General features: G+C 44.8%; 2 protein-coding genes across 8 annotated transcripts; both read left to right on the top strand.

Annotated features, from left to right (window-relative positions):
- The first annotated feature begins 251 nt into the window (after window positions 1-251).
- arid1aa (AT rich interactive domain 1Aa (SWI-like)) lies at window positions 252-15510 on the top strand. Of its 7 annotated transcripts, none has more exons than XM_031298750.2 (20): window positions 252-1172; window positions 3482-3700; window positions 3818-4429; window positions 4546-4665; window positions 5295-5535; window positions 6183-6272; window positions 6377-6544; window positions 7124-7457; window positions 7606-7751; window positions 7834-7919; window positions 8053-8262; window positions 8369-8573; window positions 8749-8902; window positions 9054-9223; window positions 9347-9533; window positions 10207-10332; window positions 10879-10973; window positions 11168-12007; window positions 12138-12268; window positions 12366-15510. In XM_031298750.2, exons 1-20 carry the CDS (start codon window positions 252-254, stop codon window positions 14229-14231), a joined length of 6921 nt encoding a protein of 2306 aa, XP_031154610.1. In that variant the 3' UTR covers window positions 14232-15510. The 7 variants fall into 7 exon arrangements, with proteins under 7 accessions (XP_031154610.1, XP_031154609.1, XP_031154616.1 ...); XM_031298749.2 differs by having other exon boundaries at window positions 10879-10978; window positions 11170-12007; XM_031298756.2 differs by having other exon boundaries at window positions 4546-4641; window positions 8767-8902; window positions 10879-10978; window positions 11170-12007; window positions 12366-14231.
- Window positions 15511-16378: 868 nt separating this feature from the next.
- Window positions 16379-19352, top strand: pigv (phosphatidylinositol glycan anchor biosynthesis, class V). Its single transcript, XM_036006688.1, has 4 exons — window positions 16379-16780; window positions 17042-18208; window positions 18315-18673; window positions 18712-19352. Exons 1-3 carry the CDS (start codon window positions 16718-16720, stop codon window positions 18600-18602), a joined length of 1518 nt encoding a protein of 505 aa, XP_035862581.1. The 5' UTR covers window positions 16379-16717; the 3' UTR covers window positions 18603-18673; window positions 18712-19352.
- The last annotated feature ends 879 nt before the right edge of the window (window positions 19353-20231 follow it).

Below are 20231 nucleotides of genomic sequence, written 5' to 3'. Positions count from 1 at the left end.
TACCCGGGCTCAGTAACACAACTCCCACAACAATTTCTGTCGCTTTTTAACGCATTGTATGGAGCTTCCATCATATTTCTAACCCATTTACGGAACCGGAACCGGGATGGCAGCCGGATTCGGTCCGGTATAAGGGGTGGGAATGAATCGGCACAAGGATAAATGGTTATAAACAATTATTTATATTCAATGCTAGCTTTTGATTGTGACTGACTCGCCGAGAGAGGGAGAGAGAGGTGGGGGGGTATATCATGGCCGCTCAGGTCGCCAGCGCCGCCACTCTTAACACTAGCCCGCCTTCCGAACTCAAAAAACCGGATCGAGACAACAAGGAGGAGTCGGTACCGGGGGAGAAGCAGTCAGACAAAAAGCAGCCGGGCTTGGACAGCGGATCGCCGGGCCGGGGAGATCTGCAGGACGGGGCCGACGGTGGAAATGCAGGGGGAGGAGGGGAACCTGAGATGAAGAACGGGAATGGGAACCCGCCCAGGGCTAACAATAATAACCAGAATGACTCTGTCGGACCGGAGGGAAATAACCATCCCGGGTTGGTGCATCACCACGGCACGGCGTTTCCGCCACCTTCGTACGGATATAGTCAGCACTACGGTCGGGCCCCTTTTCATCAACATGGCGGACAACAAAGCCCTGGCATGGCAGCTGCTGCGGGTCCGGTCGTGCAGTCGAGCAACATGATGGACCCATATCAACCTAATTCACACGAGCATGGCTTTTCAAACCACCAGTTTAACAATTACAACCCATTCCCGAACAGGACTCCATATCCCGGCCAAGCATACGCCATGAACTCTCCTCGCAGTACCCAGGCGCCGACAGCTGGGGGGCAGCCAGCTAACGTTAAGCAGCAGCCACCAGCAGGAGGACCCACGGCGATGGCTGGATCTTACAGTAACCAGAGATATAATATTGGAAACCCACAACCTACATCCACACCGACACTCAACAAGCTCCTAACCTCCCCCAGCGCAACGCGGGGTTATCCAAACTACCCGTCTAACGACTACAGTAGCCAAGAAGGAGCTAATAAGGGACCAGCAGACATGGGCAGTAGCGGTCTGTATGGAGGGAGCAATCCGGGTTGGCAACAAAGAAGCCATCACCCGTCGCCTATGAGCCCGGGAAGTGCCGGGCAGCCGCTAGTTAGAAACCAGGTAAAGTTACATTATTACAAGCACATGATGTGGGCTTTAGCACGTCTCCTTCCCTCCTCCTAGCTAGTTCACAACGTAGCAGGCCAGCCATTGTCTGCTACTAGTTCGCAAAGACTCTAAAATGGCTGCCTCTCATGTGTTTTTTCCTTTACACTAGGTCGTTAAGTAATTCTTGTTTTTAATATATCGATAAAGGTTTGTATCAATACAAGAGTGCCGGTTGAAGAAAATATAAGTTGTTGAAACGATGTAAGGACGTTGAGAGAGCCAAGAAGGCCCGACGTTAAAAAGGGGCGAAAATGCTCACCGAAGAGCAGCGGCTCGTTTTTTCTCTGATAGCTTCTCTACGCGTATTATACTTTGAATTTACTATGTATTATGTTATAAATGTGTCTAATTATGCAGGTTTGTATAGAGTAACTTGTTAACACACACACATTAGTTTGTGATAGTTGCTTATACAGTCACGTTTAATGTTTTTCTGCCCGATAAGCTGTAATTTTGTGGCTACGACGGAAGGAATGTGTTGCATGCCGAATCAGCCTTTCACGGTTAGTTAAATGGCTCGTGTAGGTTCAGTTTAAATCACTTACAATGTCATGTAAGATGTCAGGGTAGGATGTACATTATTACATTTTGATTAAATATTTATTACATGAATTTCCCTGTGCTGAAAAGCTACTGGGCTTCCCATGCATGTTGTCTGTAAACAGTCAGCTCAGCCATGAATGAGTGACTGCAGATTGCAGTTTGCACTGGGATTTGAATTGTGGAGGTAAAATCCTGCTGTCAAAGCCAGGAGATAGTTGGTCTTTGGTTGACATGCTAGCTGAAATCTGATTGGCTCCTCATCCGCTGCTCATGGCCATTTCTAATTACATGTGCTGCAAGGCAACAGTTGCTGATAAGAACACGCAGCATTTATTCATTACAGGATCACCAGAGGTATTGCTGTTTCACTCCTCTTCTCTGCTCCACTTTCAACAAAACGTGTAGTGTTGGAATAATTGGGACATGGATAATATATGGTTTTATATTTTTTATTTGATCTTTTGGCAAATATTTCCAAAAATGAGAAAAAAACCCTTATTAGCTGTTAGTTCTAACATGCATGCAGCATGGTTTATCATCAAAGAACCAGTCCTGTCCTATACTTTGTAGCTTGATTGCTAGTTTATGAACAGTTATGTTCAACTACACCCTGCGTGTGATAGGTAGTGTCTGTTTACCTTTTATCTATCATTACGGTTTTCTTGTTTTTTGATTTACATACCACCTTATTTGTAATCTTTGGTGTTACCTACATAAGCAAATTATTAACTGATAAACATCTCTGTATTATAACTCATTAGACAGTAGCAAAAGGCAAATTTGACCCCTGCTTATGAGGATATGTGTGTGTGTACTGTAAGTGTGTGTGTTGCTGCTGTATCTGGCATGCTACAGAAGTTTGACTGTGTGACTGCAAAGAATTCCCCCAATCCTCCCCCCAAGCCAATCAGAAGGCAGTCCACCATCTCTCACTGGCCAAGGGAGTTTCCTCTCTGTCTTATGCAGATTAGCCATGTGCTGCTCTTATTTATTTCACTTCATTATCTTGGATCTGCAAAATGTCACATAAGGCATTTTTCCTGCTATTTGTAAAGGGCCATTGTTAAGCTGAGGACACTCTTCTCAGCAAAGTTCACATGTGGGAATTCACTTCATGTAATGGAAGGTGATACTTTCAGTTTTCTAGTGGATAATAGTCATTGAAATTTTTTTTAAATTCCCAACCTTTTGAATGCTAAATATTTTTGGTGGAGGTGAGATATTAATTGGATCCTGTTGTGCATTTTTTTTCACTCTCTCCTGCTGTTGTGAAGGTAGTACTTCGTTCATTTCTGGTGTCATTCATCCAGAGCCAAACTGCCTTCTCTGGGGGGGGGAAAAAACTACTTGGACCAGGCTCAAAACAGGAGCACAGCTGGGATATGTTTAAGATTGGGCAGCCTGCCCTCCATTTGAAAGTAGATATATATAGCTCTGTTGACTTCCGAAACTATGGCAAACTAAGGTGAAAAAAAAATCAGGGTAATGACCGTGGGAAATAAGGTGAAAAAAGTACAATTTCTTCATTCATCAAAGTTTGTTTTTACACTTTTAGTTCTGCGAAAGTTACACATTGCAGAAAGGTATTTTATGGACACACTGTGATGGTCAATTAACTTGTATAACAGCATGTAAGTTGTAGCACTTGCTATTTAAATTTATCCTATGCAGTTTCGTTGTTTACTTAATGTATTTTCTTGTGTTCTTACCATGCCCAGCCACCTGGTCCTATTGACCCAATGGCAAAAATGAGAGGTCAACCATACGGAGCAGGCAGTCCATACAATCAGCAGGCGCCGCAGGGGCCTCCCACAGGTTCACAACAGGGGCCCGGTTACCCTGGCCAGGGTTATGGCCCTCCAGGTCCTCAGCGATTCCCAGTGGGAATGCAAGGACGTAACCCTGGAAGCATGGGTAGCATGTCGTATGGTCCACAGGTATTTCACATGATTTATCTTATTCAGAAATAAGTCCTCAGCGTCTTAATTCTCTCAGTATCATTGCTTTTTACCCAGTCGTTTTTCAAGTCTTATGTGTTTGTGTAATCTGTGTAGATGGGATCTTATGGCCAGCAGGGACCAGGAGGCTATGGCTCTCAGGGCCAGGCACCATATTACAGCCAGCCTGGCCAGGCTCCTCACCCAAGCCAGCAGCAAACCCCCTACTCCCAGCCCCCATCAGTGCAACCGGGTGGCCAGACACCTTACCCAGGGCAAACCCACCCTCCGCCGACGTCTGCGCCACACAACCAGGGAGCACAACCCTATCAGCAGCCCCACATGCCCCCACAGTCCCAGGGGCAACTGCCAGGCCCATCCCAAGGGCCTCCACAGTCTCAGCCCCCTTATTCCCAAACCTCAGCCCCACAATCTGGCCAGTCTCTCTACGCCCAGCAGCAGGGTCCTCCCAGTCAGGCCCCACAGCCGCCAAGTTCCCAGGAACCCGCTGGACCACAGGGCCAGTCCAACTACCCAGGATCCACACAGGGGCCTCAGCAGCCCCCCTCGCAGCAACAGCAGGCACAGTCTCAGCCTCCACAGCAGCCACCGGGACACAGCCAACACCCACAGGGCCAGCCTGCAGCATACCCGCAGAACCCCCAGCAGCCGCAACAGCAGCAAGCACAACAGTCACCTTATCAGCGCTTTCCTCCTCCACAACAGCAGGTACTACCCTCTGTCTAGGATCATAGTCTTCATACTTAATTATCTTACTGTGTTCACATGCATGCTTTCCTCTAACTCTTGTAGTATACATAAGCATGTGTTCTGATGTCTTTAAGGAGGTATCCCAGGACTCATTTCAATCCAGCGCCCCTCCATCCACCCAGCCTAAAACTGGCCCAGAGGACAGTCAAGGCCGCCCCTCCAGCCTTCCGGTCAGTTTTGCTTTTCATCCTCGTGTAAGCGGGCTAGTTTCTATTTGTGTCTTGTAGTTTTTATTACACAGGACATATTAATTTATATTAATTATACTTGTAACTATAAATATATGACAATATTTAAAATTCCTGCACGTTGTTGTCCTTTCCGTCCCTTGATGATTTTAGACTTTGTGTGCTTCTGCTGCGCGTTAGTGGTTGTTGAGTGTAAATGGGTGAATCTAAGATGAATACAAGTGAGCTTGTTTGTGTATTGAAATCACATGGCAAGACTGCTGCTACATGCTGACTCAGCTCGCATCCTACAAACCTTGGTAACCATGACAACCCCTGGCACTAATGCTTTTTTTTCCCTTTGAAAAAGATAAATAAGGACAAGGGCCTCTAGGTGTGTGTGTGTGAGATTTATTTGTATGTGTGCCAGGCGTAGCTAAACAGAAGGAATTGCAACATGCTAATACTACAGTCAGCGTATGAAATAAACATTACAGTACTAAAAAAATGCATGCTTCATCTGTAAAAAATAAATAAATAAAAAATACAGACTGTGTCAAAATGGACAAGAGCTGAATCTTCTGAAATTGTAAATTGTAATTTTCACTTTTTCTTTAATATACCATGTTTGTTGCTTTTCCTGTACGCGTTTTCAGGACCTGTCAGGGTCCATCGATGACCTGCCTACAGGTGCAGAGGGTGCTCTGAGTCCCGGTGTGAGCACGTCAGGTGTGTCGAGCAGCCAGGGGGAGCAGAGTAACCAGGCTCAGTCGCCCTTCTCTCCTCACACGTCTCCCCACCTGCCAGGCATCCGAGGGCCTTCACCTTCGCCAGCTGGCTCCCCTGCCAGCGCTAGCACACCCCGCACAGGACCGCTGTCGCCCGCCAACATGCCAGGTAGGCTGATCCCTCACACACTGAAATGAGACATATGATCTGTAGCATAATTTTGACAACCTTTTAAGTGTTGATTTTGCATTACAAGAGACAAATGCACCTCATAGCAACCTAAATTCTATCATTACATTCTCAAATTCTGTCTACATATTTGATGGAGAGCACTAACAAGAACAAAACTTTTAAATGTCTTTAAGTTAGAAGAACATAGTTCCACACACTGACGATAGCATGCACTCTTCTTTTTAAAACTTTTTTTTGAAGCTATAATGCAAATACCAATACCATATTTGTGTTGCTTGGTTTTCTTATCGGCGTAACTACATTTCTCAAATGGTATTTTGCAAAGGTTTGATATTGTGACATGCTTTCATGTTTCATGTCATGCGTTTTTGTCCACCCATAAAATTGATAGACACTTTTTTTAAAAACCTTTTTAGGCCAAATACATCTTTAGAACATAAATACTACTTAACTTTGTATTCAAAATGGTGCCTGGCAAGGAGCTAATGGGATACACATTCTTTAGCGAGAATTGGAAATCGGAATCGGAATAACCATGGTAGCTACATTATAACCCCAATGGCTTGAAACTTTTTTTTTTTTTTTTAAGCTCACACTAAGTTAACTTATACACTATTGTTTAGTGACCCAGATGCCTCCCAGGCCATCAAGTGTGCAGTCAGATGGGAGTCTACACCCTGCAATGAGCCAGTCTCCTATGGCCCAGGACAGAGGTATGCTGCAGTCTAAATGCAAAGTGGTCATGGATTAATATGTCAAGAGTTTTTGCCGTAGCATCGGTGTCTGAGCACTGTCTCCTTCCTCTGCCCTCTTTCAGGGTTTATGCAGAGAAACCCTCAGATGCCTTATGGCTCCCCCCAGTCAGCCTCTGCACTGTCGCCACGCCAGTCTTCAGGGGGACAGATGCATCCTGGGATGGGTCCATATCAGCAGAACAACTCCATGGGTGGCTATGGACAGCAGGGAGGACAATATGGCCCCCAAGGTGTGAACTTTCAAATTGTCTCTTGGTGGTTATACTTGAAGAAAGAGCTTTATTTAGTTTGGAAATTATGTCCTGATGTTGTAAAAAGATCAATTGTAAAATGGCCTTTAGAGGTGGAATTTGTAAGGCTTAAGTTGTCATTTCTACAGGTTTTCCACTTCATTTTCTATCTATTCATGAAGTTTTCTCATGTGCATTTCCCATTAGACAATCCTATGGAATATATCTCCCCTGCCTCATAGGAATACCATGCTATCGTTGGTCCCTCCCTCTGCTTCACAGCTATAAATAGCTGCAACAGAGTCAGAGAGTCAGCTGACGTAGCAGAGCCTCCTGTCAGTAGAGCTGAGACTGTGACGAAGGCTTGTTGCTCAGGGTGCATAGCTCTCTCTGCTAGCACACTGTAGGGAAAAAGTCTGCCTCACACAGCTCTTAAGGAAAATACTCTGTCATAGCTATAACAATTCAATTTTAATGTTGAACGCAAATAAACTTCTCAGCGATTTTTACAGACCAGTATACAAAAACGGCCAAGGGATTTCTTTACCTGATTATGTTTTGTTATAATGTCATCCTTAGGTTATCCCCGTCAACCGGGCTATGGCAACATGCCCAACGCAAACTACACTGGGCCAGGCATAGGTCCAATGAACTCCATGGCAGGACAGGGTGCGGGGCCGCCATATTCTGGCATGCCCCCAGGAAGGATGCCTCCAAATCAAATGGGGGCACGTCCCTACGGCCCCAATATGGGTCCAAATATGGGGCCCAACATGGGTCCAAACATCCCTCCTAACATGGGCAACATGCCACCCCAGGTAGGCTCAGGAATGTGTCCTCCTCCAGGCATGAACAGAAAGCCCCAGGACCCCGCAGCCATGCAGCACCCTGCCACCAACTCCATGCACAACAGGTTGGTTTATCATCGATCCTCAAGTGCCGACCTTTATTTCCCTCACACAAGGCTTCCGATTGTCTTCTCACTTATGCTTAAATATGAGGTACCATACTTTGTCATTTTTATGAATACGAGATGCTCATTTATTTTCCGTTCTGTCCAGGATGCCTGGTTACCCCAACATGTCTCCAGGCATGATAGGCTCCGGCCCACCCTATGGCCCTCCCATGAACAACATGCCTGGAATGATGAACACTCAAGGTGGATCACCTTTTCCTATGGGGCCAAACATGGCCAATAACTCAAGTGGTAAGTTGTATGGATGACTGCGCCTATTCTCTTTTTGGTGGCAATTTTAACAGCTAATTGCAATTCCCATCATTGTGTCTAGGTATGGCCCCCAGTCCAGAGGTGAACAATAAGATGAATAACAAAGTAGATGGGAGTGGAACGCCCAAGCCCGAGCCCAAATCTAAGGTAACCTGTCTAGTACATATTGTAACAACAGTACTTTTGAAATACTTTGAAAGTCAAAGGTCTTCTGTTCGTGCATCTGTAAAAGTTGCACTCTGTTTTTAAAAAATGTTTTTGTTTCTCTTGCACAATACAGAAGTCCAACTCTTCCACCACAACCAATGAAAAGATAACCCGTCTGTATGAGTTAGGACCAGAGCCGGACAGGAAGATGTGGGTGGACCGTTATTTGGCCTTCATTGAAGAGAAAGCCATGGGCATGACCAACCTGCCCGCTGTAGGACGCAAACCCCTCGACCTCTTCCGTCTGTATATGTCAGTCAAAGAGATCGGAAGCATGGCACAGGTTAATGTGGCATTTATATACAGTACAATAATAAAATGAGTTAATTTATTGCCTTCCCCCAATTGTAATCTCCATTCTAAATATTTCTTCTTTGTGCGTCTCCCAGGTGAGTAAGAATAAGAAATGGCGTGATCTGGCCACTTCCCTGAATGTGGGCACATCCAGCAGTGCTGCCAGTTCTTTGAAGAAACAGTACATCCAGTGTCTGTATGCCTTTGAGTGCAAAATTGAGCGTGGTGAGGACCCTCCTCCTGAGATTTTTACAGACAACAAAAAGAACCAAGCTGCTAAGGTCCAGCCACCCTCTCCAGGTTAGAGCCGTAGTCAAGCCATCTTTTCAATTGAACATGTGTTTCAGTGCAGTTCCAATTCAGTAACCCGCATTCATGCACTTTAAAACCAACCAACATACATAACTTGCAGTGTTTGAGTGTTATTAAAGTCATGTACCGTGTCTGTCTGCTCCTCTCTTATTTCGAACTGAAGCGTCCCTCTGCTCCACAGCTGGGTCAGGCTCTCTGCAGGGTCCTCAGACACCGCAGTCCACTAGCAGCTCCATGGCTGAAGGGGGGGACCTGAAACCTCCCACCCCAGCCTCCACTCCTCATACCCAGATGCCCCCCATGCCACCGGGGTCCAGGTGACTCTTGTTAAACACCTCTGACCTTTGGCCATTTGATTCTAGGCTGTAAAATACATTTTGATTAGAGAAACTAATTTATTTTTCTTTTCTTCTGTCCCTCCCACTTATCTCCTCATTTACCCTCCCCTTCACCCCTGCTTCTCTCTAGGAGCAGCGTTAACCTGCAGGACCCCTTCTCTGAAGGAAGTGACCCTGCTTTCCCCAGGAAGAACATGACGCCCAACTCTGCCTATCAGGCTGGCATGAACACACCAGACATGCAAGGGCGCATGGGCACCTACGAACCCAACAAGGACCCCTTTGGTAACATGCGGAAAGGTGGGCACACTGAATGGACAAGGGCTGAATGGATCATGTTATTCTAAAAACTAATGTACTTACGTAATTACCCGTTCAGTTAATCAGATTTTTAATGGGCTTTAATTCTGAATGCATTTCCAGTCGGGGAGCACTTTCTACCTGCTAACCAGGGCCCGAACAGCGGGGTGGGTGACCAACAGCAGCAGCAACCGCCACAGCAGCAGCAACCGCAGCAGCCTCCGTTTAACAGAGGACCACCTGGGGCCATGGGCACGATGCCAATGGGGCCCAGACAGCAGTTTCCCTATGGACCAGGCTACGACAGGAGGTAAGAATCATTGAATGGAAGATGGCATTTTTCAAGGTCATTGAACATTGCTAAAAAATAACCAGCAGCTATTTTTATGTTCAGTCACACCACATCAAAGTTCCTGTGCAGGTCAGGAAAAGTATCTCTAAGGCTCAATTTGTTTATTTTAATGTCAAGAAATGCATTCAGGCTCTTACACATTCAACTGTGCTTTGAGTGGATGATGTACTGTCAGGGATGGACAAGGTTTTTTAAATGGAAACCAGAACCAAATACTAACTTCAAATTCAGTCAAGCACATCTGAAAAATTTTGCGATTTTGTGAAGAAAAGATAAGGCTGGACTGTGCATCACGTTGCTTTCATGTCTCTGCCCATCCTGTGAGTCCACTTTACTCGACATTGTTTGTATTGTTCTATTATTTATTCATTTATTATTATTCATTTTACTTTGTAATGTTGCTCACTGACATGAGGGCACCTATGTCTTTCTGATAGAAGTGTCATGCGCTGAATTTGTGCTGCTCTGAATTATAAATCGCAACCAAAGTATTTAGATTGTTGTTGTGATCGTAACCTTGTTTGTTTTTTATTTTTTTTTGAGCTTCTAACATAATTTGTATTCTGTGTGTAGCAAAATATGCAGAGAAAAACACTTGTGTACACCACGTGTATTGTTCTGGTTTTCTCAGATCGGAGCAAGGAATGGGCCCAGAGGGCAACATGGGATCTGGTGCTCCTCAGCCAAACCCTATGATACCTGCCAATGCCGACACAGGGATGTATTCGCCAAATCGCTTCCCACCACAGCAGCCACGGTCAGTGCACTTATTTGCGAAGCTTCTTGGTTTTAAAGCTACTGTCAATGGAAACTACTAAATCTTCATATAAAAGAAACACGTTGCTTTCAGTTCAGTTCTTCAGTGCGTCAAAAGACAACCATTTCATCCTGTTGTTGTACAATGATGTTGGACACAATGTATTTTAACATTATTTTGATATTATTATCTTGACATTAGAATTTTGTCTCTTTGAATCTTCACAGCTCTTTGGTTTGGGCTTGTTGTATGTGATGTGAGCACAGTTTCGTTGATTTGAAATGTGTGAATCCCTTTTTTAATTTTCTGATGTTATTTACCAACTAGTAAGCAGTACAGGTATTTATATTGAGCATTTACATTTTGCCTTTATATTTAATAATGTTGTTATAGATTGAACAAAATAACTTGTGATGCCTTGATCACAAATTCAAAACTGAGCCAAAATGTTGACTGTGTCTAGGACAGTGGGCCATGACTTAATCCAGTGAGTTAAGACATGCATAATATTTTCATGATCAAACTGAGGATGCATAATGTTTGCAGGCATGATTCCTATGGTAATCAGTATCCTGGACAGGGAACGCCCCCTACAGGCTCCTACCCCAATCAGCAGCCTGGAATGTACCCACAACAACAACAACAGGTCATTGATCCATCTGCACTACACTAACTATTCTCAGTACACATTTTTTTTTTGATTTAGTGTATATTTTTGTCTTTGAGTGAGCTGCTATCACATATTAGATTTTGTTTTCAAGAGGCAACTGTTTTCAACCCATGTTTTGAACTGAAATGATGTGAAATAATTCTCTCTCTGAACTTTTTGATATGTAGAGTTACAAGCGTCCTGTGGAAGGGGGTTATCCTCCATCAAAACGCCATGAGACGGAGTACAGTGGGCCCTTCCATGGTGGACAGCAACCACCACCGCAGCAACAGCCAGGAGGTACCTCTGCACCCTCTTCAGGACAGCAGGAGTACAATCAGTACAGCGGCAGTGGACCCTACCCCGGCTCTGATCGCCGTCCACCTGGCCCAGGCAATCAGTTTCCCTTTCCCTTTGGTCGTGAACGTATGCCGGTAGCAACGGGGCCCAACGCTCAGCCCAACATGCCCCCTCAGATGATGCAGTCAGGCCCTGAGGGACCTCAGGGAGGTATGTGGCAGGGACCGCGAGACATGAACTATCAGAACTACCCCAGCCGGCAGGGTGGCCCTGGGGGCCCACCCCAGGGACCCGGCTACCCTGGCATGAACCGCTCGGAGGAGATGATGTCATCAGAACAGCGCATGAATCATGATGGACAGTGGGGGGGTCAGATGGGCCCGCGGCAGCCTCCTTATGGTCCAGCAGGGCCTGGCCAACCTATGCCTCGTTCAGTACAGCCCAACTACCAGCCCCTTCAGGGTGTGCAGAACCACATTCCACAGGTGTCCAGCCCGGCCTCCATGCCCCGCCCCATGGATAGCAGGACATCACCTAGTAAATCTCCCTATATGCACGGAGTAATGAAGATGCAGAAGGCTGGCCCTCCAGTGCCTGCGTCTCACATAGTGCCCCCTCCGGTGCAGTCGCCTCTAATAAGGCGAGACATGCCTTTTCCCCCGGGCTCTATAGAAGCTTCACATCCTGTCCTGAAACCACGTCGGAGACTCACAGTGAAAGATATCGGTATGACTAAAGATTATGAATATTGAACTTCTTTATTATTGACAGCACTGCCTAATGCTGCTTAGTCCAGCTATATTGTTCTCAATTGTTTTACAGTGTACCAATTGTGTTTTTCATCTTGGCTTTTTAGGAACCCCCGAGGCCTGGAGAGTTATGATGTCATTAAAGTCTGGTTTATTAGCTGAGAGTACGTGGGCCTTAGATACCATCAACATTCTCCTGTATGATGACAACAGTATTTCCACCTTTGATCTCAACACGGTGAGACTTAACACTGAGCCCTTAATGATGGTTTATAACTGCACTCTATGCGTAGTGATCATGTCTAATATGTTCTATATCTATGTTCTTTCTTCAGTTGCCTGGCCTACTAGAGTTGGTGGTTGAGTATTTCAGACGCTGCCTCATTGAAATCTTTGGTATTCTTCGGGAGTATGAGGTGGGAGACCCTGGCCAGAGGACACTACTTGATCCTGATGCCTTGAAACAAGACTGGGACAGCGCAGAAGAAGAGGAACAACGGGCTGAGGACATGGAAAAAGAGGAAGGAGATGATGAAGAAGAGGAGGAACGAGAAACGGAGGGGCCAGCTCGTGTGAAGGAGGAGGAGGAGCAGGAGCAGTGCTCGGAGTCTCGGGGTCGAGAGGAGAAAACCGAAGATGAGGAGAGGAAGAGCAAAGGTTCTTCATCTGAACAGATGGGCTCATCGCAATCCTTAGCTGCCAATGAGAGACCCAAACAGGCCAGCAAGTTTGACAAGTTTCCTCTAAAGGTGGTACGAAAGAGAGATCCATTTGCGACTGGCAAGTCAAATAATCACGGCAAACTGCAAGAGTTTGACAGTGGGTTACTTCATTGGAGCGCTGGAGGCGGAGACTCAACAGACCACATCCAGACTCACTTTGAACCACGCAAAGACTTCTTGGAACCACGAGAACGAGTATCTGTGCCCTCAAATTTGCTGAAGCGACGAGTCCTAGAAGAAGTGTCACTGGAAAATTGTTTGCCAGCTGAGGAAGAGAAAAGGAAGAATCAAGATGAAGAAGAAAGGCCAAAGGAGACATCTTCTTCAGAGAAGGCCAGCTCCTCACTCAGCAGTGAGGAGGAGAGGAAAACAGATTCTGAGACAAAGACAGTTGAGAAAGTTGCTAAAAGTCACCAGGAGAATAATAGACCTATTCCTTTCCCCGGCAGTGTTTTAACCCAACAGGCACAGCAGACTGGCACCATCCTGGAGGATGAGCCTCACAGTAAAGACGAGGGGCCGCTTGTTGCACTGGCTAACTGGCAGGATTCCTTAGCCCGCCGCTGCATTTGTGTCTCCAATATAATCCGCAGCCTCTCCTTTGTGCCAGGCAATGACCACGAGATGTCCAAACATCCAGGGCTACTGTTGCTACTGGGACGCCTGATCCTGCTCCACCACAGGCACCCTGAGCGCAAACAAGCTCCGCTCACCTACGAGAAAGATGAGGACTCGGACGAGGGAATGGGCCAAAGGGATGAATGGTGGTGGGATTGCTTGGAGCTCCTGAGGGAGAACACACTGGTCACTTTGGCGAACATCTCAGGCCAACTGGACCTCTCCGTTTACCCAGAGAGCATCTGCTTGCCTCTGTTGGATGGTCTTCTCCACTGGGCTGTCTGCCCATCAGCAGAGGCCCAGGACCCCTTTCCCACCCTCGGCCCCCACAGTGCTTTGTCACCTCAGAGACTGGTCCTGGAGACGCTAAGCAAGCTAAGCATTCAAGATAACAATGTGGACCTCATCTTGGCCACTCCGCCATTCAGTCGGTTGGAGAAGCTATATGGGAACCTTGTGCGGCTAATTGGAGACAGGAAGGTTGCTGTCTGCAGGGAGATGGCCGTGGTCCTACTGGCCAACCTGGCCCAGGGTGATACTGTGGCAGCCAGAGCAATCGCTGTTCAGAAAGGCAGTGTGGGCAACCTGCTGGGCTTCCTAGAGGATAGTCTGGCTGCCACACAGCTTCAGCAGAGCCAGAGCTCTCTACTACACTTACAGGGGATGCACTTCGAGCCCACAAGCCCGGACATGATGCGGCGAGCTGCCCGGGCTCTGCACGCCTTAGCCAAGGTGGAGGAGAACCACTCAGAGTTCACACTACAAGAGTCCCGACTCCTCGACCTTTCAGTGTCTCCCCTAATGAACTCGCTGGTTTCTCATGTTATCTGTGATGTACTCTTTTTGATTGGCCAGTCATGACAGCTGTAGGGAGCCGTGGCTCCACTTTATGGGGGTTTTATCCCTAATCCCCTCTTCCCTGGAAACCTGGCTTGTGTGTGTAACAGGGCAAGGAAAGTTCAAGTGACTGTCTTTAATTTATGAAAATCCTTCGGACTCCATTCTCTGAGCCCTCCCCAGGCCGTCCTTGCTCGAGGAGGGTCATCACTGAGCTGTGGTGGATTACAAACCAGAGAGGCCCACAAAGTGACACTACTTGCAACATGAATGGCAACTGGATGACACAGAGCAGAGCACCACGGTTGGGAGACTGTTCTGCACTTGGGGGGGGAAAAGTACTTTTTAATAAAGATAAATAAATGAATAAATAAATAAATAGCTGAAAAACAAAAACTGTAACCAAAGTTGCTGTCTCGTTTACAGTGAGTTTGGGAGACACAGTGTGCCCTAGCTCTCCCCTCGAGGACACAATGAGTCTGTAACTGGTTGACGTTCAGAGGTGAAGCAGACTGACAAGTGGCCTACTGGTTATAGTTGCTGTAGTTGGATTTTCACCAGTCAGCCCGACAGTAGACTAAGTGCTGTCAATAGACACCTTCACCGGGGAGGCCTGTGCAGTGTGCAGTAGATTGTAGGACATTTTCTGTACCGTACTGCTCTTGAGTGTAAGCATTCTGTAACACACGGTTCACACAGAAGCAGAAGATGCAGCTCTTTAGAGTTTTGAGGTCATTTTAGTTTGGTGTTAAACAAAATGGCTTTCTTCCCCAAAGTATCAAGAACCTACAACACCCTTACCTCCTCTTATCCCTTGATTGTATGAATACCCTTATGAAAAGAAATCGCCTCTTAGGACTGGTTTTCAACTTCAAATACAGCTTTGCTGTGGTGTATATATAATGTTGTACATTACACTTCCTTCTCTGTGTGTCTCTGTCTGTGTCACTATTCTCACACTTGTTCTTGGTGAGGGATTGAGGCTGACATATGAGTTTGGTCTGTGACCTCCAGTCCCCGCTGATTTAGACCCACGCCTCTGGTCTCTCCACAGCTCCGTAGTACAGCAGACACAACTCAAACCTGTTATATCCTGGTACAACAAAATAAACTAGATGAAGTACACATTTGACAATTTTTCTTCAGTCATGGATTCTGCATATTTGTATTTCAGACTATGTAGCTAAGACAACGTGTAAATTCCTCCCTTTCCCTTTTTTGGCTCAATGAATATCATTTATTCAGTATGAAATCTTTATACTATATGTTCCACGTGGTAAGAATAAATGTACATTAAATCTTCGTAAGCTGTTTGATGGTTTTGTTCTTTTGGATTAGTGACCTCTTCTGGACAAACAATTCAAACTAATGTGTGAATTCACACAAAATTGGGTTAAAAAAAAATTCTGAAATACACGCTTCTTCACCTCAGTGCCCAGGAAACTTGTAGGAAACATGGTCTTAATTGGTTGACTCAACTGTTGACATGGAAATGCATTAGCTATATTACTGTTAGTACTGAGTCATTAACACTACATGATATAAAGCCTGAAGGAGGTGACCGCACACAGGCTCTCCCTGAATGAACTTCATATTTATCCAAACGGCATTATGCTAGATTAAATCTCAACATTTTAGTTTATACCTTCATCAGGAGCCAAACAATGGGTACAAAACCAATATACATCAGATATCAGAGGAACAAGAAAATCACTATTATAAACCCATTTTATGTCCGTACTTAAAAGGCATGTGTAAAAAGATGTACCATACATTCAAGCCAATCAAACTTATTACACTAAAAAGACAGGAAACAATCATGTTTTGAATGAAGGATAACCTACTTGCACCACTTAAAAAACCAGTCCATTAGGCGGTTTCGTGCTCCGCCTGCTGGAGAGAATAAATATTTCACTCTTCACGTGACCAAAAGAAAGCAAGAGACACGACCATAGACTATAAAAGGACACGACCTTATTTTTTAAAGTCTATGGACACGACGTTACAGAAAAGCTGATTATAACTGGTTATAAAACGTAAGTCAATAAAGGCTAAACTATCATTTATATTATTTTGCTACTCTTATGCTATTAAAACAAATAATTGTGCATGTAGCAGAAACTATATGGGTTCTCCTCATCTGGGCTCATGAACCTTTATTTTGAAATGAGTTCGGTCACACCGGAAGTGAAAAGTTCCATTCGATTCGAAGCAGAGCTGCTGCAGTATTGAGGATGTGAGGACAAAGATTGCACCTGGAAAAAACCCGAAAACAAACGCTGATTGACGACGGGTATCGGTCTAATAAAATTAGTGTTTACCTTCACCTAAATTTATAAAACCAATGAAAACGCGAAACTTCCAGAATCTCATTCGCCGAGTAATTTGTCCTAGCTAGCTATGTTTTATAGACAATATGACGAATCCAGCAGTGACTGTCTCGTAGCAGCGACAATGCTCAGGCCTGTCATAACCGTCTTTTTCAGATTTTCTCCGTCACATCAGTGACTATGGATGTCAGAGCAGTTCTGGAGTTTGCCACAGTTACAAGGGGTCTGTCGTTGTTTTTGCAGGTACGTTTTAACAAAGTTGGATGTGAATGTGACAATATGCTAATCTCGTTTCCCCATTTTATAGCTATGCTGTTTATCAACAGTTAAAACCCTCATTTCCTCTGATGTTGAAGTCACCTTGCCAATTATGTTTCTGTGGGGTAAAGTTAGCTAATGAGTGGTGCTCAGGGAAGTACTGTACACCTGTGTCCTTTGTTTCTCTGTACAGCAAAACAGTTCATGATGGCATGATTTATTTTAATGTTATATATGTCTCCTCAGGCTGTTTTCAATGCTGTCATCCCAGACCATGATGCTGATGCGTTCAGACCCCCACGGACAGAGGAGCCTCTGTACATGGACTCCGCAGTGGAGTGGTTGCTGGGTGGCCTCTCTCACTGGGATGCCGAGCACTTCCTCTTCATTGCTGAGAGAGGATACCTTTATGAGCACAACTTTGCTTTCTTCCCCCTCTTTCCCGTCATCCTCCGAGGGCTGGCCGAGACGCTGCTGTGGCCCCTGAGCAGCTGGCTGAGTGTGCGGGGGCGTTTGCTGGTGGCTGTGGCTCTGGGGAACAGTGCCCTCTTCCTGCTGAGTGTGGTCGCCTTGTATGCGCTCAGTAGGATAGTTCTTCAGGACAGGCGTCTTGCTCTGCTCTCCAGCCTGCTGTACTGCATCACACCTGCCAATGTTTTCATGACTGCTGGATACTCCGAGAGCCTGTTTGCTGCGCTCACATTTGGTGGTCTGTTCCTCCTGGAAAAAGGATTCACCTTCCGAGCCTGCCTGGCTCTCAGTATAGCCACTGCAGCACGATCTAATGGACTTGTTAACATAGGATTTCTACTCTATCTTCCATCACTGCACGCTATTTCCCAAATTCGTGTTTATCGAACAACAACAAAAGGCCACAGTAAAGTCTTCCATTATATCTGGGCCATCATCCGTCTCCTGCTTACCTCCCTCTTGGGAACTGCAATTATTGCCCTTCCCTTCTTTGCTTTCCAGTACTATGGGTATAGGACGTTTTGCACACCATCTGTCTCCTTGGAACGGATCCCCCCTGCTCTTCTGTCGCTGTCTGAACTAAAGGGCTACCGGGTTCCAGATGAAAATGGTCCCCCGCCCCTCTGGTGCATGAGACCTCTCCCCCTGCTTTATTCTCATATCCAGGATGTTTATTGGGATGTGGGCTTCCTCCGCTACTTTGAGCTAAAGCAGATACCAAACTTTATTCTGGCTCTACCTATGGCTACCCTCGGCATAATGGCAGCTTATGCATATTTTCAAGCCAATCCAGAACTGTGTCTGAGACTCGGACTTTGGGAGACAGATGCAAGTAAACGACTTGACAAACCTACACCAGGATTGTTCAATCCCAGAGTGTTCGTGTATGTTGTACATTCAACAGTACTTCTGGTGTTTGGAACATTGTGCATGCATGTGCAGGTAAGTCAGTGATATAATCACCTTCTTGTGGAATGTTTTAATATGTCTGGGTGTGAGGACCAACTGTTGATTTCCACTCATTCCTATTTTTAATCTGCATTTCAAGGTTCTAACCAGATTCATGGCGTCCTCGTCTCCCGTGCCCTTCTGGATAAGTGCACACCTGCTTCTCCTCAATGAACCACTTCTTCATCGAAGAAAGACATCAAATCCCAATGTACAGCTACAGACACATTCCAGAAATGGATGCAAGCACACACCTCAAAACCCCATCATTGCACTTCTGCCACACTTTAAAACCTGTTCCCCTACCACACAGAGCATCCTGGGATACTTCCTCTCTTACTGGGTGCTGGGCCTGGCACTGCATTGTAACTTCTTGCCATGGACATGACTTCAGACATTACTCTGAGCTTTAAATGCAATATCTCTATTTAGGACTGGGCTATACATCATGTTTAAATCATATGAACACACACACACACACACACACACACACACACACACACACACACACGTTTTACAGTACATCATCAACAGACCATTTTTGTTTTGGCACTAATTGTTGAAAATGAAATCACCAACTTCAATTTGGGTAAATAAATGCAATGCAAAAAAAGTAAAAGTACTTATTATATTTATGTTGCCCTGTCCTACATTGAACTTATTGACATGACTACATTTTTTATGCAGATTTATTCATGCAATAGTCAACTAATTTGACTTGATTTTTAACAGTTAGAGAACGAACTCAAATGTACAATACTCCTTGAAACTTTATTGAACACTGTTTAGCTGTAAATATTGGGAAGACTATGGTTGTACTTGAAAAAGAAACATGTTTTTGTTTTTTGCTAAGGTCCTGCTGAAGCATAACATTTTATTTACTCTAATATTGCATGTTTCGAAGAATTATTCCAAGTTATAGTTTGGGATTTTTGAATGTAAATGAAAAAAATAAAGATTTTGTTGCTGTTTAAGGGTCCTCAATTTAGTTTTATTTTCATGTAGAAGTAATCCTTTTTTTGAGGCACTAATGTAAAACTGCTATATTGTGTTTTGTTGTAAAGAACATTGGCTACCAAAGTTGCACTGGCAAGTTTACCCTTGAATTAAATATTAAACTAAATGTGATAAATCTAAATAACGTGTATGTAAGTAAACTATTTTTGTTGACTTCCTTCATGGTTTACTTTATTTTACTGCACAGACATGTCTCAAGTTATCTCTGATGCTTGACATATCTTTAAAACCACTAGAGGTTGCTGTTACTCTTAAAACTATTGAGTGCACTATCTAACCTCATCCAAAACACAAAATAATTTATCTGGAGCCCTTGGTGATTTGCAGTTTCCATGTAGTCAAAGCAAGAGTTTTGACAAAAACTGATACAATATGTGTATTCTTTGTCAGTGACAAAGAAAAATGAACTGGAAAAGTTACCACTCAGGGTGTTTCTCTGGGGAATAATGCAATACATTTAAGATGTTATAGAATTACATTGTTTGGCCTGTATAAAGTGTTTTGAATGTAAGTATCCCTGGGTCATAAGCTTAAACAATAAGAGCCCAAGTGGTAGCTATAATTTCACATCCATTAAACACAGTCTAATAAATTTTTGTGCTATGACAAACAACTCAATGAACTCAAGTCTTCTTAGCAGAACAATGTTGGAAACACACTGAATAATGTCACAGCTATGAACACAGAACACTGGCCTTGGAGTCAAACAGTGAGAATATCACCTGTGAATTATCACAGGTCCAGAAAGCACTCAAAATGATAACAAGGGCATTGTTGCCCCTTAAGTCATCATTCTCAGCAGCTAATGGTTGCTTGGTAGAAAGTTGGGCGTATTAAAGGCTCTTGAGAATTAATCCATGCAGAGACACAAACATTCAGACTGTAGATCTCACTTTACAGTTATGAAAAAAAGATGACAAGAGTATTTCAATATCTAAAACACATTTTGACTATTAGCCTACAAATGTAATTATGGATATCCAAAATTGGCGTTATGACT

The sequence above is a fragment of the Sander lucioperca genome, chromosome 10, assembly GCF_008315115.2.
Source record: "Sander lucioperca isolate FBNREF2018 chromosome 10, SLUC_FBN_1.2, whole genome shotgun sequence".
Taxonomy (NCBI): Eukaryota; Metazoa; Chordata; class Actinopteri; order Perciformes; family Percidae; genus Sander; species Sander lucioperca.
Note: the sequence above shows the minus strand (reverse complement) of the source record. Positions and strands in the feature narration are given on the sequence as shown.